The 26,502-nt window shown below is 42.9% G+C and overlaps 1 protein-coding gene across 2 annotated transcripts in view; it reads left to right on the forward strand.

Annotated features, from left to right (window-relative positions):
• Positions 1–26,502, forward strand: part of LOC109867578 (receptor activity-modifying protein 1-like) — a 59,467-nt gene that overhangs the window by 6,260 nt on the left and 26,705 nt on the right. The window contains exon 1 of one of the 2 annotated variants that reach the window (XM_031796309.1): positions 4,171–4,412. The exons of the other annotated variant lie outside the window; for it this stretch is intronic. Within the exon in view, the coding sequence (XP_031652169.1) occupies positions 4,250–4,412 (163 nt within the window). The 5' untranslated portion in view covers positions 4,171–4,249. Of the gene's footprint in view, positions 1–4,170; positions 4,413–26,502 lie in introns of those variants that run through there. 2 annotated transcript variants of the gene reach the window in all.

Consider the following 26,502-nt stretch of genomic DNA (forward strand, 5'->3'; position numbering starts at 1 on the left):
TTCCAGGTGACTACCTTATGAAGCTGGTTGAGAGAAGAGATGTTATCAAGGCAAGGGGTTGTTACTTAGAAGAATCTCATATAAAATATATTTTGATTTGTTTAACAGTTTTGGTTACTACATGATTCCATATGTGTTATTTCGTAGTTTGTTTTCAATATTATTCTACAATGTAGAAAATGGTAAACATAAAGAAAGTCTTGACTGGTACCGTGTGTAAATGTATATAAAATATATATGTGTGTATATATATATTTGTACAAAGATTTAAAAACGTTACCGGGATTGAGCAATAAAGTTGGATTTATTTCTATTCTGGTCCCAATTTTTTTTTTTTTTTTTTTTTTTACATAAATACCTATACAATTACATATGTAGACACAGTTCAGAGAGAGAGAGAGACAAAAAAAAGTTTATACTGTTCACACCTTAGCCAGCTTTTGACATTCTTTTTAAAGTGGTTATGGTCGGTATGGCTTTGAGTTGCTGTGTTAGCATGTTCAACTTAACAGCTCAGGTATATAAACATGTTATCAGATAGACTTATATTTAAAACTGTGAATATTAGACTCTGGCTCTGGTGTTATACTGGTGGACATCTCTAACAAATTAAAAATAGTTGGGTAGGTACCTGGGGGCTGAGTCCGTGATAATTATGTGGACCAGACCAAGTTGTATTAATACTACTCGTTTTTCCACAGATATCCAGCCTAGCTGCTTAAAATGCTCGACATCCAAATGAGTATGAGGGGGAGTTTAAGTACAATTCTTACAAGCTTGTTTTGACTCGTCTGTTAAAAAGGGTTCCAAAAGGGTTCTTCAGCTGTCTCCATAGGAGAACCCTTTTTGGTTCCAGGTAGAACCCTCTGTAGAAAGGGTTTTACATTTAAAAAATGTAGAACTAGGAATAGATATAGCCCTTGGTTCACTCCAGACCTGTCTGCCCTTGAACAGCACAAAAACATCCTGTGGCGTTTTGCATTGGCATCGAATAGCCCCCGTGATATGCAACTTTTTAGGGAAGTTAGGAACCAATATACACAGGCAGTTAGGAAAGCTAATATAAATTTGCATCCTGTAGTACAAACTCAAAAAAGTTCTGGTACACTGTAAAGTCCATGGAGAACAAGAGCACCTCCTCCCAGCTGCTCACTGCACTGAGGCTTGGAAACACTGTCGCTACCGATAAATCCACAATAATTGAGAATTTCAATAAGCATTTTTCTACGGCTGGCCATGCTTTCCACCTGGCTACCCCTACCCCGGTCAACAGCACTGCGCTCCCACCAGCAACTCGCCCAAACCTCCCCCACTTCTCCTTCACCCAAATCCAGATAGCTGATGTTCTGAAAGAGTTGAAAAATCTGGACCCCTGCAAATCAGCCGGGCTAGACAATCTGGGCCCTCTCTTTCTAAAATTATCTGCCGAAATTATTGCAACCCCTATTACTTGCCTGTTCAACCTCTCTTTCATATCGTCTGAGATTCCCATAGATTGAAAAGCTGCCGCAGTCATCCCCCTCTTCAAAGGGGGAGACACTCTAGACCCAAACTGCTACAGACCTATATCTATTCTACCCTGCCTTTCTAAGGTCTTTTGAAAGCCAAGTTAACAAACAGATTACCGACCATTTCGAATCCCACCGTACCTTCTCCGCTATGCAATCTGGTTTCAGAGCTGGTCATGGGTGCACCTCAGCCACCCTCAAGGTCCTTAACGATATCATAACCGCCATCTATAAGAGACATTACTGTGCAGCCGTATTCATCGACCTGGCTAAGGCTTTCGACTCTGTCAATCACAACATTCGTATTGGCGGACTCAACAGCCTTGGTTTCTCCAATGATTGCCTCGCTTGGTTTATCAACTACTTCTCCGATAGAGTTCAGTATGTCAAATCGGAAGGCCTGTTGTCCGGACCTCTGGCAGTCTCTATGGGGGTGCTACAGGGTTCAATTCTCGGGCCGACTCTTTTCTCTGTGTACATCAATGATGTCGTTCTCTCTGCTGGTGATTATTTGATCCACCTCTACGCAGACAACACCATTCTGTATACCGCCGGCCCTTCGTTGGACACTGTGTTAACTAACCTCCAGATGAGCTTCAATGCCATACAACTCTCCTTCCGTGGCCTCCAACTGCTCTTAAATGCAAGTAAAACTAAATGTATGCTCTTCAACAGATCGCTGCCTGCACCTGCCTGCCCGTCCAGCATCACTACTATTGACAGTTCTGACTTAGAATATGTGGACAACTACAAATACCTAGGTCTCTGGTTAGACTGTAAACTCTCCTTCCAGACTCACATTAAACATCTAGAATTGGCTTCCTATTTCGCAACAAAGCATCCTTCACTCATGCTGCCAAACATACCCTCGTAAAACTGACCATCCTACCAATCCTCGACTTCAGTGGTCATTTACAAAATAGCCTCCAACACTCTACTCAGCAAAATGGATGCAGTCTATCACAGTGCCATCCATTATGTCATCAAAGCCCCATATACTACCCACCATTGTGACCTGTATGATCTAATTTGCTGGCCCTCGCCTCATACTCATCACCAAACCCACTGGCTCCAGGTCATCTACAAGTCTCTGCTAGGTAAAGCCTGCCTTATTTCAGCTCACTGGTCACCATAGCAGCACCCACCCGTAGCACACGCTCCAGCAGGTATATCTCACTGGTCACCCCCAAAGCCAATTCTTCCTTTGGCTGCCTCTCCTCCCAGTTCTCTGCTGCCAATGATGGGAACGAACTGCAAAAATCACTGAAGCTGGAGACTCTTACCTCCCTCACTAGCTTTAAGCACCAGCTGTCAGAGCAGCTCACAGATCACTGCACCTGTACATATCTCATCTGTAAATAGCCCATCCAATCTATCTTATCCCCATACTGTATTTATTTATTTATCTTGCTCCTTTGCACCCCAGTATCTATACTTGCACATTCATCTTCTGCACATCCTACCATTCCAGTGTTTAATTGCTATATTGTAATTACTTTGCCACCATGGCCTATTTATTGCCTTACCTCTCTTATCCTACCTCATTTCCACACACTGTATATAGATTTTTTTACTGTATTATTGATTGTATGTTTGTTTTTTCCATGTGTAACTCTGTGTTGTTGTATGTGTCGAACTGCTTTGCTTTATCTTGGCCAGGTCGCAGTTGCAAATGAGAACTTGTTCTCAACTAGCCTACCTGGATAAATCAAGGTAAAATAAAAAACCTGCAACAAAGGTTTCTTCCATGGGGACAGCCGAAGAACCCTTTAAGGTTCTAGATAGCACCTTTTCTTCCAAGAGTGTAGCTTATTCTTTAGATGTGTGGGGCTTGCAAGAGTCTTTAGGGTGTCTATAGCTAGGTTTCCATCCAATTGGTGACAGATTTTCATGTGAATATTCTAAAACGCGCTTTTTCCCATCAGACTTATGGTTCCATCTAATTGACTTGTTGCAGATAAGTCTGAGCATAAATTGCTTTTAAATTTTCATGTACCAAATAAAAAATACAAGAAGTCTATTGATGCATCTGTGCGTCAATCTAATTAACATTTTTTTTAAATCCCAATTTTTTTAATCATCAGTTTAAGCTAGAGATATGTTTTTGTATGGGATGCATCTAAATCCACCCTATCAGCCTGTGTCGGCCTTCCACATCTGCGGTGGAAAGTGCTGAGTTACAGCGCTGTTTGTCAGACCCGGAATGCGGTCCAAACACTTAACACACCCTATCCCCTCAGCCCTCAAATTAAGTGGACACTTCTGAAGGCGTATCATGACGTCTGATGGGTATACACTTGCAGGGCAAGGGAGGAAGGAATGATTTTTAAATGGACCTCCGTTGCCGGAAATTCGTTACTCGTTCATTTTGCGATAATTGTTTTTCAGCCACCGATAGCTTGTGGGTGCTTTATTTGCGCTACAGTCAATTATGAGAGCATGTTTACTGATATGAAATATCATTATTAATATACGCCTACTGTATGATAACTAGCAAATTAACTAACGTTAGCTTGCCTAGCTGAAACTTCTGAAGAAGGAAAAAGTTTTATTTCTACAATTTCCAAAAGATAACCAAACAAAAACTGATTTAATTTTTACAACACGTGTTTCTGCATAAGTATCACAATTTCGAACTTATTTGTTTTTATTTACACTTGTATGTTGACTTCTCCATTTATGTTGTTTTTATGTTTTCGCTGACTTTTCTTAGCGGATGTACATTCGTTGCGAATTGAAGTATGGGGAGTTTCAGGCCCCGGAGTGAACATAATTGTACACTCGCAAAGCCAACTAAAAACGAGGGCAGAGGGGCTTACAATGCAAAATTCCCTTGCTTGGCTAATCATTTGGACCATCCTCCAAGATGGCGACGGGGATTTCCCCCAAGGGCAATAGTCGAGGGTAAGTGGACGAGGGTGTGTCTTTTAAATGTTTGGACCTCAACCCAGGAGACATCCCGAAAATCGGTCTTCTCACGAAAACTGTAGCATACGAACGGTATGTTCTACTAACTAATATGAGCCCACTATGGAAAGAGGAGACTCTCACGAAAACGATGGTGTTCTACGTTTTGCTCTATGACTCTCACAAAGACTTGTCTGAATGTAACCCATACAAATGTATGGAGGTGGTTCTGTGCCAACAAATAAATCAGGTTAAATATGAGTCCAAAAACCGAAATATTTCCTAGGCTTTCTTATTATAGCTCCTAGATATAGGTCAGACACTTTAAAACCTTATTCCTTATGATTTCTGTTACTTTATTTATAGACCTTATAAACTGTGGAGAGTAGACCCACAACTAGTCCAAGTGGAATTGAACATTCAAATCACAGGCCTTTTGCGCCGTTATTCAAATGACATTTTCACTGCTGCCTGGAGTATAATTTTGTACTCACTTGAAAACAATAATATAATTATTTATTGCATTGTGGTGTTCTAGTCTAGGTAGGATAATTGTGTTGTCCCTAAACGAGATCGAAAGGGAAGCTTTTTGAGCCGAGTGTCTCATGTCTTCACTGTTCTTTCATGCGCAACGTTCTTGTGGATTCATATAGAAAATGGATGCAGCTTTGAATGCTTTTATGTGTGGTATGATTGCTAGTTAGTATATTGCAGATCTGGACAAACAAACCACCTACCCCTATTGTCACTATGAATGGTGGATGGAGGGCAGGATAGACAGTTATATCGGCTGGTAGACTATATTCACCTGTGATAAAGTGAAAGTTAGTGCGTATGGGAAGTACCGAAACACTTTGATATAGGGGAGGTGCATGCAAGCAGATGAGACAATTTGTCTAGGATGGAAGAAATTATGTAGTAAAACCAACAAAAGAGTGAATGTAAACCAGGGAAAAAACTACTACTTTCCCCTGTGCCCCATTAAAAAACACACACAACCCTCCCCCAAAGCAAAAATCAAGTTTGACAACTGTGTATGCCTCATGGTACTGTAATGGTCCGTAATGTTTAGTTGTGTGTGACAGTCATAACTGCAGTAGGCCACTGTGTGATATGACCCATACCACAGCTCCTACCTTTAAATGAGGCCTGTCTCACAAGTCTCATTTAAACTCTCAGGACTGAGTGTGTAGAAATGGGAAGTCTCATGCCAAAACATTCTTCCCTTGCGTTTTGTTCATTATAGAACCTCAATCAATACCCATGACCTTTTGTGTTAAATGCTGTGTCCACACACGACGAGTCTCATTTAAACTCTCAGGACTGAGTGTGTAGAAATGGGAACGTTTCATGCCAAAACATTCCTCCCTAGTGTTTTGTTCATTACAGAACCTCAATCAATACACATGACATTTTGTGCTAAATGCTGTGTCCACACACTACTGTACTCAGACTCCTGGCTGAACATCCCAAGAAAACCATATTAAAAACAAGCTCAGAGTATTTCAATGGCCTGTCTCGGTCACTATCATTCCCCTGTTGTCTAAATAAAGCTTAAACAATTACCTGAGGGTGGAATTCCACTCTCCTTGAAAAATGGAAGTTAGCAGTGTGTTTTTTTTTATTGTTTGTGTTATCTGTCCTGAACTCAGTTTGATCCATGCTTATATTTTAGCTACAGTGTGGTTGTAATTAAAAATGTAGAAATACCGAAAGGGCTTCTGCTCCTGAATAATGAGTAACTGAGGGCCGTTGCTGGATTAGAACTAGCATTCTTGGGTGACGCAAACACTTCAAATAAGAAACAGTTTAATGCATCTGTAAACCCAGATTGCTCTGCTTTCTCCCCATGAAGCACACCAGCATTTCTTTCCCATTTGAGGTTATGCTCTGGCAAGGACTAAAATCTAAAATTGAACTAAGTTTATATTCATGTTGGCATGTTGCAAAGCCGTGTCTTCTGTTATTTCTCAGTTCTGTTCCATTGGAACTTAGACCTTTTGAACCCTGTTTTTCATCATTACGTGACATCACTGAGTTTATCAAGTGTTCAATCAGAGATGCTGACAAGGCTGAGGTATGGACTTGGAGTGGAACATTGGAGCAGAAGGAGGAGAAGGGGGTGAAGCTAAGTAGCTTAGGAGACAGAGCGTCTACCGCTGGTAGGGAATAAAACCATGACCCCATGGGGATGATGACAGCAGGGAAGAGAAATGTCAAGTGTTCCTCTCCTCCCTTTCAGAGCTGGCTTTGTGTGGCAGTCACCACTGAGTCTCTCTTAGATTTATTACCCTCACAGGAGAAGCAAGTGGGCTCCCCGCTACTCTCTCTGGCCCTCTACCTAACACGCATGGACATACAGTTTAAGTCAGTCTTCTGTATCCACTAGTGTGGGGTTCTTTACATTTGTTTTGGACACACTTTGCCCCACTCCAACAAGGCATACATCATTATTCCTGGGAGAAGGAATCAGATGACGTGCAAGAACCTGAATAAATCTCCCTGTTTGGCAAAGAGAATTCCTCTTAACGGGAGAGAATAATGAGAAATGCTGGAGGCGGGGACCGAGGTAGGCAGGATGAACAAGTGGAGATTGATGTTTTGCTTGTTTATAACTTTACAGTTGGCAGCTTTGCTTTGTTCTCACATCCAGTTGGACTCGTGAGACAGGTCCACCCAATTGTCATTGGACTGATGGGATTCATCTGGCGTAAGCTAAAGTATGTGTGGAGGGATCAGAAACAAAACCATTTATGTAGTTGAGCTCAAGTGTAACATGATCAATACCTGCCATTCTCTTTAAAAATGACAATCTCTACAACTCTTTGTATGGTTAGTCTTCCATATCGATAAGTCCATATTTTAAGATTGTGGGGCCCCACAATAACAGCAGCATTATTTATTTCACTCACTCAGTGAGCAGCAAAGCTGATTTTACAGCCCATTGGCTTTAATGCCTGTGTTATAAATCACATTTGACCTTATATAACAAAAAGCACAGCAGCACTGTTCGCTGCAGACAGACAGCCAATGGCTTCTCATTAGTGACCCAAAGTCGCTCAGGTAGAGAAGTAACGAAAAGAGACTCCTCTCTTCCATCACCACCTCTGTATTTAGATACAGCATATCTGCAGCCTAAATGACTCCCTATCCCTAGTTATAGTGCGCTACTTTTGACCAGTGCACTACATAGGGAATAGGGACACATGCTATATCTCTTCACAGTTGAACTACTGGTCACAGCTGTTTGGGAGAGAGAGTTAGGACAATACTTTCAGAGTCCAGTCATTCAGTGAGCAGCCAGCCACATATCTGGGCCTTAATGGTAATGAAGTGTAGTTGTGGAGCCTGGCTGCTTGGCTGTTTCCCGTTGAAGCCATGCTTCAACTCTCTCTGAAGCCCCCTGTGTGTGCATATAGCAGCACTGCTTCAAGCACTTAGCTGGTCGACTCATTGGGTACCGCTTGCTCTCTGATCCAAGTGAGCTGCGTGCTGCGTATTAAGAGAGTGCACACAGCTCACCAAAGTATGCGTACACACAGACACAACTGTCAATTTGTGACTTTGTTCTGCTTTTACCTGATTGCTCAGGTCAGTTTTTTCCCTGTACTGTTATATTTGATATCAAGTTGAGTACCTTGGCACATGAAGGTTGACTCTCTTTGTAAATTCTCACTGAGTTAACATTTGAGTGAACTGTAGTTTATGCCAGTAAAATACCGCTATGAATGACATTGGCACCTGTTTCAATGGCTGAGTACGACAGGTAGCAATGAAAACTTGTTCACTGAAGTCTCATTGGAACTCCTGAAAGATTCAGGATGGGGCTTGTGACTATTATTTAGCTGCTTTAAGGGACAGGTGTAAGCTTAGCGGCTGGTGAATATTTTATCCCCCTATGGGCCCTGTTCAAAAGTAGTGCACTATAGGTAATAGGGTGCCATTTGTTCAGTGGGCTTGGCAGCTCCCTACATTAGCTTATTATTCATTATGCAGATCTGGGCTCACTCATTCTCCTGTCTGCCCAGCGCTGCTGCAGCACACTGTTCATTTATTGAGGACAGAAAACAAGGAGAGGCAGGATTTCTCTCTCTCAAAAGTTTGGACACACACCTACTCATTCAACATTTTTTATTTTATGTTTGACTATTTTCTACATTGTAGAATATTAGTGAAGACATCAAAACTATGAAATAACATATGGAATCATGTAGTAACCAAAGAAGTGTTCAAACAAACTATTTTGATTCTTCAAACTAACCATCCTTTGCCTTTATGACAGCTTTGCACAATTTTGGCATTCTCTCAAACAGCTTCCCACTAAGCACAAACCAGATGGAATGCCATATCGCTGCAGAATGCTATGGGAGCCATGCTGGTTGAGTGTGCCTTGAATTCTAAATAAATCAATGACAGTGTCACCAGCAAAGCATCATCACACCACCTCCTCCATGCTTCACAGTGGGAACCACACATGCAGAGATCCGTTCACCTACTCTGCGTCTCACAAAGACACTTGGAACCAAAAATCTCACATTTGGGCTCATCAGACTTAAGGACAGATTTCCACAGGTCTAATGTCCATTGCTCATGTTTCTTGGCCCAAGCAAGTCTTCTTATTATTGGAGTCCTTTAGTAGTGGTTTCTTTGCAGCAATTCGACCACGAAGACCTGATTCGCACAGTTTCCTCTGAACAGTTGATGTTGAGATGTGTCTGTTACTTGAACTCTTTGAAGCATTTATTTGGGCTGCAATTTCTGAGGCTGGTAACTCTAATGACCTTATCCTCTGCAGCAGAGGTAACTCTGGGTCTTCCTTTCTTGTGGCGGTCCTCATGAGAGCCAGTTTCATCATAGGGCTTGATGGTTTTTGTGACTGCACTTGAAGAAACTTTCAAAGTTCTCTAACTTTTCTGACCTTCATGTTTTAAAATAATGATGGACTGTCATTTATCCTTGCTTATTTGAGCTGTTTTTGCCATAATTTGGACTTGGTCAAGTATTAGGCCAAATAGGGCCATCTTCTGTATACCACCCCTGCCTTGTCACAACACAACTGATTGGCTCAAATGCAGTAAGAAGGAAAGAAATTCCACAAATGAGCTTTTAAAAAGGCACACCTGTTAATTGAAATGCATTCCAGGTGACCTCATGACCTCAGCACCTCATGATGCTGGTTGAGAGAATGCAAAGAGTGTGCAAAGCTGTCATCAAGGCAAAGGGTGGTTACTTTGAAGAATCTCAAATATAAAATATATTATAATTTGCTTAACACTTTTGATTACTACATGATTCTAATGTGCTATTTCAACATTTTGAGGTCTTCACTATTATTCTACAATGTAGAAAATAGTACAAATAAAGAAAAACCCTTGAATGAATAGGTGTGTCAACTTTTGACTGGTACTGATATATATATATATGCACTACATGGCCAAAAGGATGTGGACACCCATTCAAATTAGTGGATTCAGATTTTTCAGCCACACCCATTTCTGACAGGTGTATAAAATCGAGCACACAGCCATGCAATCTCCATAGACAAACATTGGCAGTAGAATGGACTTACTGAAGAGTTCAGTGACTTTCAAAGTGGCACAGTCATAGGATGCCACCTTTCCAACAAGTCAGTCAAATTTCTGTACCTGCTAGAGCTGCCCCAATCAACTGTAAGTGCTGTTATTGTGAAGTGGAAACATCTACAGCTCAGCCATGAAGTGGTAGGACACACAAGCTCACAAAATGGCGCCGCCAATTGCTGAAGCGTGTAGTGAGTAAAAATCGTCTGTCATCTGTTTCAACACTCACTACCGAGTTCCAAACTGCCTCTGGCAGCAACATCAGCACATGGACTGTTCGTCGGGCTTCATGAAATGGGTTTAAATGCCCGAGCAGCCGCACACAAGCCTAAAATCACCATGCGCAACGCCAAGCGTCGGCTGGAGTGGTGTAAAGCTCGCAGCCATTGGACTCTGGAGCAGTGGAAACGCGTTCTCTGGAGTGATGAATCACACTTCAACATCTGGCAGTGCGATGTTCGAATCTGGGTTTGGCAGATGCCAGGAGAACACTACCTGCCCAAATGCATAGTGCCAAATGTGAAGTTTAGTGGAGTAGTAATAATGGTCTGGGGCTGTTTTTCATGGTTCGGGCTAGGCCCCTTAGTTCTACTGAAGGGAAATCTTAATGCTACAGCATACAATTATATTCTAGACGATTCTGTGCTTCCAAATTTGTGGCAACGGTTTGGAGAAGGCCTTTTCCTGTTTCAGCATGACAATGCCCCCATGCACAAAGCGAGGTCCATACAGAAATGGTTTGTCAAGATCGGTGTGGAAGAGCTTAACTGGCCTGAGCAGAGCCCTGACCTCAACCCCATTGGGATGAATTGGATCGCTGACTGCGAGCCAGGCCTAATCGCCCAACATCAGTGCCTGACCTCGTTAATGCTTGTGGCTGAATGGAAGCAAGTCCCCGTAGCAATGTTCCAACGTCTAGTGGAAAGACTTCCCAGAAGAGTGGAGGCTGTTATAGCAGCAAGGGGGGGACCAACTCCATATGAATGCCCATGATTTTGTAATGAGATGTTCGATGAGCAGGTGTCTATAAACTTTTGGCTATGTAGTGTATCTCTGTTTGTCACAGAGTTTCTCTCTCTCTCTCTCTGGATCTCTCTCTCTCTCTCTGGCGCTTGTGTTTGTGTGGAGCTGAATGTGTCCAACGCTGCTTCTTAACACTGTGCTAAGAGAGGATCATTCATGAGGGTTGCCAGGGTGGCCAATGGACCAAATCCATTAGACATTATGCTGCTTAAAGCTGCTTCTCCCTGTAAGGTCCAATGTGTAGCCTGCGTTGCATCTGAAATGGTACCCTATTCCCATATAGGTCACTTATTTTTCCCAGGGCCCCACAATGTAGGCAATAGGGTGCCATTTTGGATGCACGCCATCCTTATCTTATCACTGCACCTCTGGCTACTGCTACTCCCCATGTTATAGTCTGCAATGTCTCAAGTAAGTGTACTCCACCCTGGTGTGATTGAGCTGTAGTCTGACTTACTTTGTGTAGCCTAGCATAGCCTTATCTCTTCTCTGCACCTCTGTCTACTCTCTTCTCCGGTAACTGTGTCGGGGTGAGAAAAGAGATCCTTCTCAAAGCCCAGAGCGAGATATCTGATCCACTTGACTGGTTTCCAGTCTAGTTTTTCCAAACTCCATTCCCGAGTACTCCCAACAGTACATATTTTTGTTGTGACCCCGGACAAGCACACCTGATTCAACTTGTCAACTAATCATCAAGCCCTTGACAAGTTGAATCAGGTGTTTTTGTCCGGGGCTACAACAAAGATGTGTGCTGTTGGGGCTATTCGAGGACCGAAGTTGAGAAACACTGCTCTAGTCTATTGCCTGCAAGTGTTATTCAGACACCTGGACATGGGACCAATACAGGTGTATTTATTTCTCCCTGGGTTGTACTAGGCAGGAAACATGAACACAAATGTTCTGTCAGTCAGGGTAATTCAGTGGTCTGTCCACTAAGCTGAATTTTCAACAAAGCTTTGTGAGTCACTACCTTGAATTGATCTGGCACCCACCCCTCAAAAGTGCCTTGTGTGAGCAAATTGTAGTGTCATCTTAATTAATGTGTAGGTGTATTCATGTAGGGACCATAAAAATGTACTGAAAATGAAAGCCTAATTTCTCGCAGGACTCCAAAGCTTATGAATATATGTGTCTGTGAATGTTGCAAATTTTCTGTTGACAGCTCGTATCAAATAAAGAGATCTTTAAAGAGGAGCACAGACAGGGCTCCTGGCAGCTAGGGACCGGGAACATTGTGTAATTGTATTCTTCCACCGTCATCCACCTCTCCTTCTCCTCTGTGTCTCTCTCTGTTGTGTGTTTGTGTCGTGAGGTGTCTCATCCAGTGGTGGGAACAACCCCATTTCTCAGTCTGTCTCTCTGTACTCATCATGTAATGTAGCATGATGCAGCCAAGAAAGCAAATCTCCGACTGACAGCTCTTTTATTTTTTTACTCTGAATCTTAATCTATTGTGTACAGCAGAGAGTGGCTGCAGGCTTCTGTTCAGTCAAACGTCTGCCACTGTCGTGTTGAAACAATTACATTTGCCTGATGCTGTTATGAATTTAATCACTTCCAAGTGTCATCGTAAAATGTTGCAGTAGTCACAACATTATTATATAGGCTACCTGCTCACTTCTCAGAAATGGGCACAGAAGCTTTGTAGAGGCTGTGGGTGGGTTGCATGCATAGGTAGTCGGGTGTCCATTGTCCATCCCCCAACAAATTGTGCGAGAGAGAGAGAGGGGCAAGCAGTCTGTTTAACTGCTTGCTGCTGCAGGCATATTGGGGATGTGGAAGGTGTAATGGATGTCAGTGATCTATCATCAGCAATGCACAGAGAGGTGACAGATCAGTGCCACGTTAATTACCATAACACATAGGGTAGACATCACAGAGATCTAATTTGTGCTGTGTGTGAGAGAGAGGGAGAGAGAGAGGCGTTAATGGGGTCATTAACTTTGTCATTGTGCAGTTTTTATGACCTCTTCATAACGGCAGGCCTATAAAATGTAAAACCAATTAAAATGGATTAGAATGTATTTTCTCGCATATAAATGGCAGCTCTCAAGCAGTCATATGTTTGCCATTTGACTCTTGGAATTACCTCATTTGAAAGACAATATCTCATTCAAATGACTTAGTATCGAGTTTGAATACTTTTTAACTATGCCGTTCAAGCGAAATACTAAGTTGTTTTAACGAGATGCTATGTCGTTTAAACAAGATAATAGTTATTTTGTCTAATATGGCCTAATTTGTTAAGCAGCTTGTCAGACCAAGCAACTATTCATTCACTGATTCCATCCATTGATATGATTGATAGACTAAAGCAGGGCTGTTGAATACCAGAGCATGTAAGTGGGCGAGTGTGGATCGAGGATCAGTGCTAATTGAGCAGATTTTAAATGTGTATTGTGCTATTTTGGGGTGGAATTGGAAAAAGAAAACAAGTAGACTGCCAGTACAGTGCAATAAACCTTAGTGAACTATTTACAGAAAATATATACAAAATAATCCATATAGGAGCAAATCAACCTAAATATCAGGACACACAAACTGCAAAGCGTTTCGACTATTAATTCATATGCACGTTGCATCTGAAACTTTAGAGATTGCAACCCCTCTGCACACACAGTGTGTTTAGGGTTCCATCTATGTTCATTATACCTGCGCTTATTGACTCAGTTGTGGATACGTATAGTACTACAGACTAGTGCATAGACATATCCAAATTAAAGGCAATCGAAAATGTCAGGAATAACGTTACCCGCACTGAGAAACAAGCCCTTAAATCTCCCAAATAACACATCTGTAGTCGTCCTCCTAGCATACAAGGGAGGCGCTGTTACTGTACATGACTACGCTGTCTATAATACTGAAGTACTCAGGCAACTGATTGATCAGAAGTTCTATAAGAGACTAACTACAAACCCCACAAAACAGCTTTTGGCTGTAATCAAACAGACTGTCATCAAGGGCATGCACAATGGCCATATCACCAAAAGAAAACATATACATTATATACATTATTGGTGTATATAAACCGCTCTATGCCGGTCATTTGCGATATCAGATTAGGCAGAAGGCATGAAGATCTCTGCTCAGCTTCAAATTCCCTGATTGATAAATATGTTCCTGTGTATTGTGACACTTGTTTACCAAAGACACAGTTAGACATTACTTCAACTTCTTCTTGCTCATAACTCCACACAACATTGTCCAAATAATCTGTGCGCACCTCAGAATCTTTTGTCCTGTAGGTGACTTTTGACTATAGCTTGAAGTATTTGAAATAGCCTAATCGGCGCGTGTTAGCCTGCTCAGAATTTTAGTAGTAATAGTTTAATAGGGCTCCCGAGTGGCGCAGCGGTCTAAGGCACTGCATCTCAGTGCTAGAGGCGACACCACTACAGAACCTGGTTCAATTCCAGGCTGTATCACAACTGGCCGTGATTGTGAGTGCCATAGGGCGGTGCACAATTGGCCCAGTGTCGTCTGGGTTAGGGTTTGAACGGGGTAGACAGGCATTGTAAATAAGAATTTGTTCTTAACTGACTTGCCTAGATAAATAAATGCAAATATTATTTATTATAACTGCTACAACTGCATGCCACAGCAAGTTGATCATGGCAATGAGGGATTTATGTTACAACCCGTCTGCCAAATCCATCCATTACACACGGTTCACCCTTATCAAATTAGGCATTTCTCATCGGCGCTATTGAAAATCAGATAGCTTCCTTACATTTCAGTAAACCATTAGCCAACACTTCAATGATTAAACAAAGTGTCTTCAGGAAAGTTGACTCTTCATTTTGTCATCTTAAATTATTTTTTTCCTGTTAATGTAAACTGTAGGCTATAAAAAGTTGAACCTTTTAATTGAAGGCCTATCACAAACCTCTTCGTAGGCGATTCTGGTAGGCTAATAAAAGCATGTTGTTAACAGCATAAATCAGCCTATTATCTCTGAAGTAAATTCATTTATTGGTGATTGATACTTTAACTGTACATTTAAGCTACTGTTAGAGCTCACAGGCTACTTTTCTGCAAGAGCATGTGAGATAACTAGTCCTACTGTTAAGTGCGGACTAAGCAATTCCCTTATGATATCACGTTCCCTAACTACACAGGCGGCGTGTCCGTAAGGCTAAGGTAAATTTAAATATTTGCCAAAATTATATAGCCAAATCCTGTCTATACAAAAATAAGATAATGCTTTAGTAGTCTATTTTGAATGATTTGGTGTCACGTGTAAATTGGAGACAGGCACAGGAATGGCCAGGCTCTGAGGGGTGGCCAGTCCTCTTCTGGCTGTGCGGGGTGGAGATTATAAGAGCACATGCCCATTTAAGGCCAGATTGTTCTTCAAGATGTTCAAACGTTTATAGATGTCCAGCAGGGTCAAATAATAATCACAGTGGTTGTAGAAAAATGAGGATTCAGAGGTCGAGACAGCAGGTGTGGTAGAGAGAGAGAGCGAGTTGAATACAGCAGGTCTGGGATGAGGTAGCACGTCCGGTGAACAGGTCAGGGTTCCCTAGTCGCAGGTAGAACAGTTTAAACTGGAGCAGCAGAACGACCAGGTGGACTGGGGACAGCCAGGAGTCCTGAGGCCAGGTAGTCCTGAGGCATGATCCTATGGCTTAGGTCCTCTGGGAGGGAGAGGGGGAAAGAGAGAGAATTAGAGGTAGCATACTTAAATTCACACAGGACACCAGATAGAATAGGAGAATTACACCAGATATAACAAACTGACCCTATTCCACTGGCACATAGACTATTGCAGCATAGATACTGGAGGCTGAGACAGGGGTGGGTCGGGGGACACTGTGGCTCCTCCCGACAGGGCCAACCTGGCAGGATATAAAACCACCCACTTTGCCAAAGCAAGCCCCCACACCATTAGAGGGATATCAGCACACCACCAACTTACTACCTACCCTGAGACAAGGCTGAGAATAGCCCACGAAGATCTCCTCCACCGCACAAGTCCGAGAGGGTGCAAAACCAGACAGGAAGATCACGTCAGTGACTCAACCCACTCAAGTGACGCACCCCTTCAAGTGATGGCATGGAAGAGCACTAGTAAGCCAGTGACTCAGCCCGTGTAATAGGGTCAGAGGCAGATAATCCCAGTGGAGAGACCAGGTAGCACGGCCAGGCAGAGGCAGCAAGGGCAGTTCGTTGCTCCAGTGCCTTGCCGTTCACCTTCACACCCCTGGGCCAGACTACACTCAATCATAGCACCTACTGGAGAGATGAGTCTTCAGTAAAGACTAAAAGGTTGAGACCGAGTCTGCATCTCTCATGTGGATAGGCAGATCATTCCATAAAATGGAGCTCTAGATCAAATCAAATTTATTTGTCACATACACATGGTTAGCAGATGTTATTGCGAGTGTAGTGAAATGCTTGTGCTTCTAGTTCCGACAAGGCAGTAATAACTAACGAGTAATCTAACCTAACAATTCCACAACTACTACCTTATACACACAAGTGTAAAAGTATGACTGAGTGATGGTACAGAACGGTATAGGCAAGATGCAGTAGATGGTATAGAGTACAGTATATACATATGAGATGAGTAATGTAGGGTATATAAACATAAAGTGGCATAGTTTAAAGTGGCTAGTGATACATGTATTACATAAAGATGGCAAGATGCAGTAGATGATATAGAGTACAGTATATACATATACATATGAGAAGAGTTATGTAGGGTATGTAAACATTATATTAAGTGGCATTGTTTACTAGTGATACATTTTTTACATGAATTCCATCAATTTCCATTATTAAAGTGGCTGGAGTTGAGTCAGTATGTTGGCAGCAGCCACTCAATGTTAGTTTTGGCTGTAGAGATAGATTGAGATAGAAGCTCTTTTTCAGTCTCTCGGTCCCTGCTTTGATGCACCTGTACTGACCTCGCCTTCTGGATGATAGCGGGGTGAACAGGCAGTGGCTCGGGTGGTTGTTGTCCTTGATGATCTTTATGGCCTTCCTGTGACATTGGGTGGTGTAGGTGTCCTGGAGGGCAGGTAGTTTGCCCCCGGTGATGCGTTGTGCAGACCTCACTACCCTCTGGAGAGCCTTACGGTTGTGGGCAGAGCAGTTGCTGTACCAGGCGGTGATACAGCCCGACAGGATGCTCTCGATGCTGTCTGTGTGAGTTCTTCACGATGCTGTCTGTGTGAGTGGACCAATTCAGTTTGTCTGTGATGTGTATGCCGAGGAACTTAAAACTTACTACCCTCTCCACTACAGTTCCATCGATGTGGATAGGGGGGTGTTCCCTCTGCTGTTTCCTGAAGTCCACAATTATCTCCTTAGTTTTGTTGACGTTGAGTGTGAGGTTATTTTCCTGACACCACACTTCGAGGGCCCTCACCTCCTCCCTGTAGGCCGTCTCGTCGTTGTTGGTAATCAAGCCTACCACTGTTGTGTCGTCCACAAACTTGATGATTGAGTTGGAGGCGTGCGTGGCCACTCAGTCGTGGGTGAACAGGGAGTACAGGAGAGGGCTCAGAACGCACCCTTGTGGGGCCCCAGTGTTGAGGATCAGCGGGGTGGAGATGTTGTTGCCTACCCTCACCACCTGGGGGCGGCCCGTCAGGAAGTCCAGTACCCAGTTGCACAGGGCGGGGTCGAGACCCAGGGTCTCAAGGTTGATGACGAGCTTGGAGGGTACTATGGTGTTGAATGCCGAGCTGTAGTCGATGAACAGCATTCTCACATAGGTATTCCTCTTGTCCAGATGGGTTAGGGCAGTGTGGTTGAGATTGCATCGTCTGTGGACCTATTTGGGCGGTAAGCAAATTGGAGTGGGTCTAGGGTGTCAGGTAGGGTGGAGGTGATATGGTCCTTGACTAGTCTCTCAAAGCACTTCATGATGACGGAAGTGAGTGCTACGGGCGGTAGTCGTTTAGCTCAGTTACCTTAGCTTTCTTGGGAACAGGAACAATGATGGCCCTCTTGAAGCATGTTGGCACAGCAGACTGGTATAGGGATTGATTGAATATGTCCGTGAACATACCGGCCAGCTGGTCTGCGCATGCTCTGAGGGCGCGGCTGGGGATGCCGTCTGGGCCTGCAGCCTTGCGAGGGTTAACACGTTTAATTGTTTTACTCACCTCGGCTGCAGTGAAGGAGAGTCCGCATGTTTTCGTTGCAGGCCGTGTCAGTGGCACTGTATTGTCCTCAAAGTGGGCAAAAAGGTTATTTAGTCTGCCTGGGAGCAAGACATCCTGGTCCGTGACTGGGCTGGTTTTCTTCTTGTAGTCCGTGATTGACTGTAGACCCTGCCACATACCTCTTGTGTCTGAGCCGTTGAATTGAGATTCTACTTTGTCTCTATACTGACGCCTAGCTTGTTTGATAGCCTTGCGGAGGGAAGAGCTGCACTGTTTATATTCGTCATGTAACCAGTCACCTTGCCCTGATTTAAAAGCAGTGGTTCGTGCTTTCAGTTTCACGCGAATGCTGCCATCAATCCACGGTTTCTGGTTAGGGAATGTTTTAATCATTGCTATGGGAACGTCATCTTCAACGCACGTTCGAATGAACTCGCACACCGAATCAGCGTATTCGTCAATGTTGTTATCTGACGCAATACAAAACATATCCCAGTCCACGTGATGGAAGCAGTCTTGGAGTGTTGAATCAGCTTGTGGAATCATTATACTCATGAACTAGGGTGTAAAACATGTTTTGATTCAACTCATATTAAAATGTGGCTACCCGTCCTGCATGTATTCATGTGTGTAAAATTGCCTCGGCTGTTCATGTGTGTAAAATTGCCTCGGCTGAGAGAGTAGGCTACCAGCAGTGGTGTTTTCTTAGTGGAGGGTTAACACAAGTAAACACAGTTTACCAACCTTTTTCAGAAAAAGGCATTGAATAGGGAGCGCTACGTTTTTTTTACTGCGATGCCAATCAGAGTTTACCCACCATTATTTTTTTACCACTACATCACATTACGGGTTGGTCTCTTTGAAGTTGATGGTAATATACATTGTAGCCTAGTCTAGTAAAGTTGACCATGTGTGTTAGGGTGACCATCCCATTTTTTCCTGGGACAGCCCCATTTCAGGTATCCCGACTTTTCATGCTACAAAAAAGGATGTCTGAATGTCATTAGGAACACTTCTTGGTGTTTTCTAACCGATTTCTATTTATTTTCATCAAACATGCAGTTTGGATGCTGGAATTCATTTTGGAGTGGACAAACATGCACAGGTAGACTACTTTTTGAAGTGATTTGTTTGACAATGAGATGAAAATATCACGACTGGTTGTGTTCATGGCACAGTAAAAGGGCATTCATTTTGACCATTTAATTGACATCTTTATTATTAGGCCCATAATCTTTTTTGGAGACCCCTAAATGTCATGGTGTAATTCAGACTCTGTTGAATGGTCTTTTTTGTCAACGGTGATGGAGTTATATTATTAGCCTAAATTATGACTATCCAATTTACTCATCACATTACGAAGGTGTACTGCTGTCCATTGACTACAGCTCAGCGTTCAACACCATAGTGCCCACAAAGCTCATCACTAAGCTAAGGACCCTGGGACTAAATACCTCCCTCTGCAACTGGATCCTGGACTTCCTGAAGGGCTAATCCCAGCTGGTGTGGGTAGGTAACAACACATCTGCCACACTGATCCTCAACACTGGGCCCCTCAGGTGTGCGTGCTTAGTGCCCTCCTGTACTCCCTGTTCACCCACGACTGAGTGGCCAAGCACGACTCCAACACCATCATTAAGTTTGCTGACAACACAACAGTGGTAGGCCTGATCACCGACAACGATGAGACAACCTGTAGGGAGGAGGTCAGAGACCTGGCAGTGTGGTGCCAGGACAACAACCTCTCCCTCAATGTGAGCAAGACCAAAGAGCTGATCGTGGACTACAGGAAAAGGAGGTCCGAACAGGCCCCCATTAACATTGACAGGGCTGTAGTGGGGCGGGTCGAGAGTTACAGTCAAGGACAGCTGTGTATTCCCTCCAGCAGGTGTGAAGTGTAGGCCTATCAAATCAAATCAAATCAAATTTATTTATATAGCCCTTCGTACATCAGCTGATATCTCAAAGTGCCTAAAACCCCAAACAGCAAGCAATGCAGGTGTAGAAGCACAGTGGCTAGGAAAAACTCCCTAGAAAGGCCAATACCTAGGAAGAAACCTAGAGAGGAACCAGGCTATGTGGGGTGGCCAGTCCTCTTCTGCCTGTGCCGGGTGGAGATTATAACAGAACATGGCCAAGATGTTCAAATGTTCATAAATGACCAGCATGGTCGAATAATAATAAGGCAGAACAGTTGAAACTGGAGCAGCAGCACAGTCAGGTGGAAGTTGAAACTGGAGCAGCAGCATGGCCAGGTGGACTGGGGACAGCAAGGAGTCATCATGTCAGGTAGTCCTGTGCCTATGACTATGTAGTGTTGTGACACTGTCCTACTGCCAGTCCCTACTTAAATGTAATAGATTTTAGAGAAATAGCATCCACACACTGCGGTCTCAATGTATTTTAAAATGTTTGGCTTTTCAAATTCAATTCTCCTGTTATGGCTATATTCCCACTAATAGTATGGTATTTATCTAAGCTTTTACTTGTGTATTTTTCTGTCTTTATAATGATATTTAATTCGTAGAGCACATTTCCCAGGCACATATGAAGCTTGTTGGGGCTTCTGTGCGCAAACATTTCACGTATGCAGTTTGATCTTCTTTCATCACTTTTATTTATGAAAAGAAGCTGATATGGCCTTTATTATTTCTGATTTATTTCTGATATTTTAGCTTAAATGCATTTATATTATGGTGTTCCAAGAAAAACAAAAATACATTTTACAGTAGCCTATGTATTGCCTGCCTAAAACATCTGTTAATACAAGTCGTTGAAATTAGAAACTCTATATCCTAATGTTCGAATGTAGAATATAATCTAGATATAATAATTACAACTGAATAGGCCTAATTAAAAGAATAGTGATAAAGGAAATGAAATATTCTAGGCAGATTATGCCCAAAAGCTTGTGGCTGAGCATTACCATTATCTCAATTGAACGACTTAGTAAACACATTTAAGTCTTTAAACGTGATACTAAATCCTTCAAACGAGATACTAAGTCATTTGAATGAGATACTAAGTCATTTGAATGAGATACTAAGTCGTTCAAACAAGATAAATCCAAGAGTGAATTTTAGAAGATCGTTTTGCCTTGGGCTTCAGGGCTTCCGTAGCCATATCATGCTGTCAGTCAGACTACTGTTTTTCCCCCTGAGTATTCCTCATAATATGTTTTAATGTTTATGCATTGTGTAATGTTGAGATGAGTAGATCAATATTGCACAGAGTAAACAATATTACTCTACCTGTGTCTGGCAGACTCTATTTGCTCTAGCACACACAGGATGTGTGGGGAGGTGGTGGTGACGGGGATATCAACACCGGTGACAGTTCTTCCACCAATTGTTTGGATGTTACTTACCCCCAGAGCATGATTGCTTGTCCAGGTGACAAAAACCAATGTGATGGTATCTTGATGAGTCGGAGCACATTGTGTTATGCATAGAACTCTTTTTCCTTCATCGCAATTGTGGTGGCTTGTTGCTGAATGTAATGGGTAAAACAAGGACCAATTAATTTCTGTGAAGGTTGAGATAAAGATGCGAATGGAAGGGAAATACTTGTGTTCTTATTGAGTCGAAGCGACAGGCTTTTCCCTTATCTCAACCCACTGAACAAAACCCCTTTACCATTTCTCAATATCGTATTGAGTAGAAATAGACCGATGGAATTGTGAACAATATACTATACTCAGTTTGTGTGATGCAGACATGAGTTTGAATCTCTTTTACGCCTAAATAAAGAATTTGGACAGTCCAGAATACATTAAGTTGAACAGATAACCAGTCCTTTCTATAAACAACAGGTTTTAAAGAAAAATACAAGATCGTGGTGCTCTGCAAGGCATCTCTCGGGGTAATTTTGGTCTGAGTGTGTCTGGCTCTGCTGGGTTGCTAATGAGTAATAGCTTGTTCATAGGGGAACCAGTTATAGTGGTTGTATATTCTGTAGGACACTTGTGACTGTGTGAAGTGTCCATTCATGTAAATGTTTGGATTATTTTTCTAAATTGACATTCTGTTTAAATGTTTAACACTGTAAACACATTTAAACTCACTCTAAGCATGGCACTTGTCTGGTGTGACAGTGTCTCTCCATTCAAACACAGTGGATGTTTAAAGCGCCGACAGAGATGGTCGCCTCGCTTCAGGTCCTTAGGAAACTATGCAGTTATTTGTTTTATTTATGTATTATTTCTTAGATTGTTAGCCCAGAAAATATCCAGTGTTATTACCTACAGCCGGGAAAAACTATTGGATATAAATGCGATGTAAACTTACCAACATGTCTTTCCCGAAGTGGATAATTTGTTCGGACATCAACCTTGGACATGGGATCTTATCCCAGAGGCCGACCCAAAACAACGCGGTCGCCGCAGGAGAGGCAGACGGAGCGGTGTCAAAAGCAGGACGAAAAACGAGTGAACGAGTTTATTAGAAAGTGCATCGGAGATGTCGTACCCACTGTTACTATTAAAACCTTTCCTAACCAAAAACCGTGGATTGATGGCAGCATTTGTGCAAAACTCAATGTGCTATCCACAACTTTTAATCATGGCAAGGCGACTGGAAACATGATCAAACACTAACAGTACAGCTATTCCCTATCAGCTATCACACTGCATACTGCCCTATCCCATCTGGACAAGAGGAATACCTATGTAAGAATGCTGTTAATTGACTAAAGCTCACCATTTAACACCATAGTACCCTCTAAACTCATCGTTAAGCTCGAGTGTGCAACTGGGTCCTAGACTTTCTGACGGGTCGCCCCTAGGTGGTGAAGGTAGGAAGCAATATCTTCACCCCACTGATCCTCAACACTGGGGCCCCACAAGGGTGCGTTCTCAGCCCTCTCCTGTACTCCCTGTTCACCCATGACTGCGTGGCCATGCATGCTTCCAACTCAATCATTAAGTTTGCAGACGACACTACAGTGGTAGGCTTGATTACCAACAATGACGAAACAGCTTCCAGGGAGGAGGTGAGGGCCCTCAGCGTGTGGTGTCAGGAAATAACCTCTCACTCAACGTCAATAAAACAAAGGAGATGACCGTGGACTTCAGCAGAGGAAACAGCAGAGGGAGCATGCCCCCATCCACATCAACAGGACAGTAGTGGAGAAGGTGGAAAGTTTTAAGTTCCTCAGCGTACACGTCACAGACACACTGAAATGGTCCACCCACACAGACAACGTGGTGAAGGCGCAACAGCACCTCTTAAACCTCAGGAGGCTGAAGAAATTTGGCTTGTCACCTAAACCACACACAAACTTTTACAGATGCACAATCAAGAGCTTCCTGTTGCGCTGTATCACTGCCTGGTACGGCAACTGCACCACCCACAACCGCAAGGCTCTCCAGAGGGTAGTGTGGTCAGTACAGGTGAATCAAAGCTGGGACCGAGAGACTGAAAAACAGCTTCTATCTCAAGGCCATCAGACTGTTAAACAGCCATCACTAACATAGAGAGGCTGCTGTCAACATACAGACTCAAATCTCTGGCCACTTTAATAAATGGACTTAAAAAAGGTATCACTAGTCACCTTAAATAATGCCACTTTAATAATGTTTACATATCCTACATACTCATCTCATATGTATATACTGTATTCTATACCATCTACTGCGTGTTCTATACCATCTACTGCGTCTTGCCAATGCCGCACGGCCGTTGCTCATCCATATACTTATATGTACATATTCTTATTCATCCCTTTACATTTGTGTGTATAAGGTAGTTGTTGTGAATTTGTTAGATTACTTGTTAGATATTGTCGGAACTAGAAGCACAAGCATTTCGCTACCCGTGCATTAACATCCTGCTAACCATGTGTATGTGACCAATACAATTTGATTTGATTGAAGCGTGTCTCCCTTTGCAACAGTGAATATCCTGTACTGTACATTGCTTTCTGCGCTTTTTTAAATTCACTGGCTTGTTTGTGTGCTTTATGTAACTGTTAAAGAGCCCTGAGAGAGAGAGAAATAGAGAGAAAAAGAGAGATGATTTCATGTGCATCCCACACATTGCAGTCCTGATGAATAATAGATGTTGGCCTACTAATAGTAAGAGTTTTAGGGATCAATTTTTTATTTTGAAGCAAGCCAGAGATACTCTCCCTCTTACTCTTGCTCTTATTCAATGTCTCTGACTGGCTCTATAAAATATAAGGATGTAAAAAAGAATTCTAAGTCAGAAGTGGTGTTCCCATCAGACCCATCTGTCTGTTTGTAAGTAAAGCAGTTCTTAATGGGATATAGTGGGGAATATTTCCAATACTGTGCATTCGGATAGTATTCAGACCACTTCCCTTTTCCACATTTTGTTACGTAAAAAGTCTTATTCTAAAAAGGATTAAATTAAATGTTTTCCTCTTTAATCTACACATAATACACCATAATGACAAAGCTAAAATAGTTTTTTCAAAATGTTAGCAAATGTATATAAAAAAACTGAAGTACCTTAACATAAGTATTCAACCCCTTTGCTAAGAGACTCAAAATTGAACTCGGGAGCATCCTGTTTCCATTGATTATCCTTGAAATCTTTCTACAATTAGATTGGAGTCCACCTGTGGTAAATTCAATTGATTGGACATGTTTTGGAAAGGCACACATTTGTCTATAAATGGTCCCACGGTTGACAGTGCTTGTCAGAGCAAAAACCAAGCCATGAGGTCGAAGGAATTGTCCGTAGAGCTACGAGACAGGATTGTGTCGAGGCAGAGATCTGGGGAAGGGTACCAAAAAAGTCTGCAGTATTGAAGGTCCCTAAGAACACAGTGGCCTCCATCATTCTTAAATGGAAGAGGTTTGGAACTACCAAGACTCTTCCTAGAGCTGGCCACCCAGCCAAACTGAGTAATCGGGTGAGAAGGACCTTGGTCAGGAAGGTTACCAAGAACCCGATGGTCACTCTGACAGAGCTTCAGAGTTCCTCTGTGGAGATGGGAGAACCTTCCAGAGGGACAATCAATCAGGCCTTTATGGTAGAGTGGCCAGACGGAAGCCACTCCTTAGTAAAAGGCACATGACAGCCCACTTGGAGTTTGCCAAAAGGCACCTAAAGGACTCTCAGACGAGGAGAAACAATATTCTCTGGTCTGATGAAACCAAGATTGGACTCTTTGGCCTGAATGCCAAGCATCACATCTGGAGGAAACCTGGCACCATACCTATGATGAAGCATGTTGGTGGCAGCATCATGCTGTGGGGATGTTTTTCAGCGGCAGGGAATGGGAGACTAGTCAGGATCGAAGGAAAGATTACAGAAGCAAAGTACAGAGAGATCCTTGATGTAAACCTGCTCCATAGCGCTCAAGACCTCAGACTGGGGCAAAGGTTCAACTTCCAACAGGACAACAACCCTAAGCACACAGCCAGGACAACGCAGGAGTGGCTTGGGGACTCAATGTCCTTGTGGGACCTAGACAGAGCCAGAACTTGAACCCGATCAAACATCTCTGGAGAGATCTGAAAATAGCTGTGTAGCAACGTTCCCCATCCAACCTGACAGAACTTGAGAGGCTCTGCAGAGAAGAATGGGAGAAATTGTCCAAATACAGATGTGCCAAGTTTGTAGCCTTATACCCAAGAAGACTTGAGGCTGTAATCACTGCCAAAAGTGCCTCAACAAAGTACTGAGTAAAGGGTCTGAATATTTATGTAAATGTAATATTTCAATGTATTTATATGTGTACAGTGGGGAGAACAAGTATTTGATACACTGCCGATTTAGCAGGTTTTCCTACTTACAAAGCATATAGAGGTGTGTCATTTTTTATCATAGGTACACTTAAACTGTGAGAGACGGAATCTAAAACAAAAATGCAGAAAATCACATTGTATGATTTTTAAGAAATGAATTTGCGTTTTATTGCATGACATAAGTATTTGATCACCTACCAACCAGTAAGAATTCTGGCTCTCACAGACCTGTTAGTTTTTCTTTAAGAAGCCCTCCTGTTCTCCCTCAACGGCAGTAAGAACAAGGAGCTAATCGTGGACTATAGGAGAAAGAGGAAAGAGCACGCCTCCATCCACATCGACGTGGCTGCTTTGGAGCGGGTCGAGAGCTGCAAGTTCCTTGAAGCTCTCGAGGACTTAACATGGTCCACACACACCCGCACAGTCATGAAGAGCGCATGGCAGCGCCTCTTACCTGTCAGGAGGTTGAACAGATTCAGCATGGGCCCTCGGATCCTCAAAAAGCTCTATAGCTGCAGCATTGAGAGCATCTTGACTGGCTGCATCACCGCCTGGTATGCCAAATGCACCGCCCTTGACCACAAAGCGCTACAGAGGGTGGTGCAGACAGCCCAATACATCATTGGGGCCAAGCTCCCTGCCATCTAGGATCA

This window comes from Oncorhynchus kisutch, linkage group LG2 (assembly GCF_002021735.2).
Source record: "Oncorhynchus kisutch isolate 150728-3 linkage group LG2, Okis_V2, whole genome shotgun sequence".
In the NCBI taxonomy this organism is placed as follows: domain Eukaryota; kingdom Metazoa; phylum Chordata; class Actinopteri; order Salmoniformes; family Salmonidae; genus Oncorhynchus; species Oncorhynchus kisutch.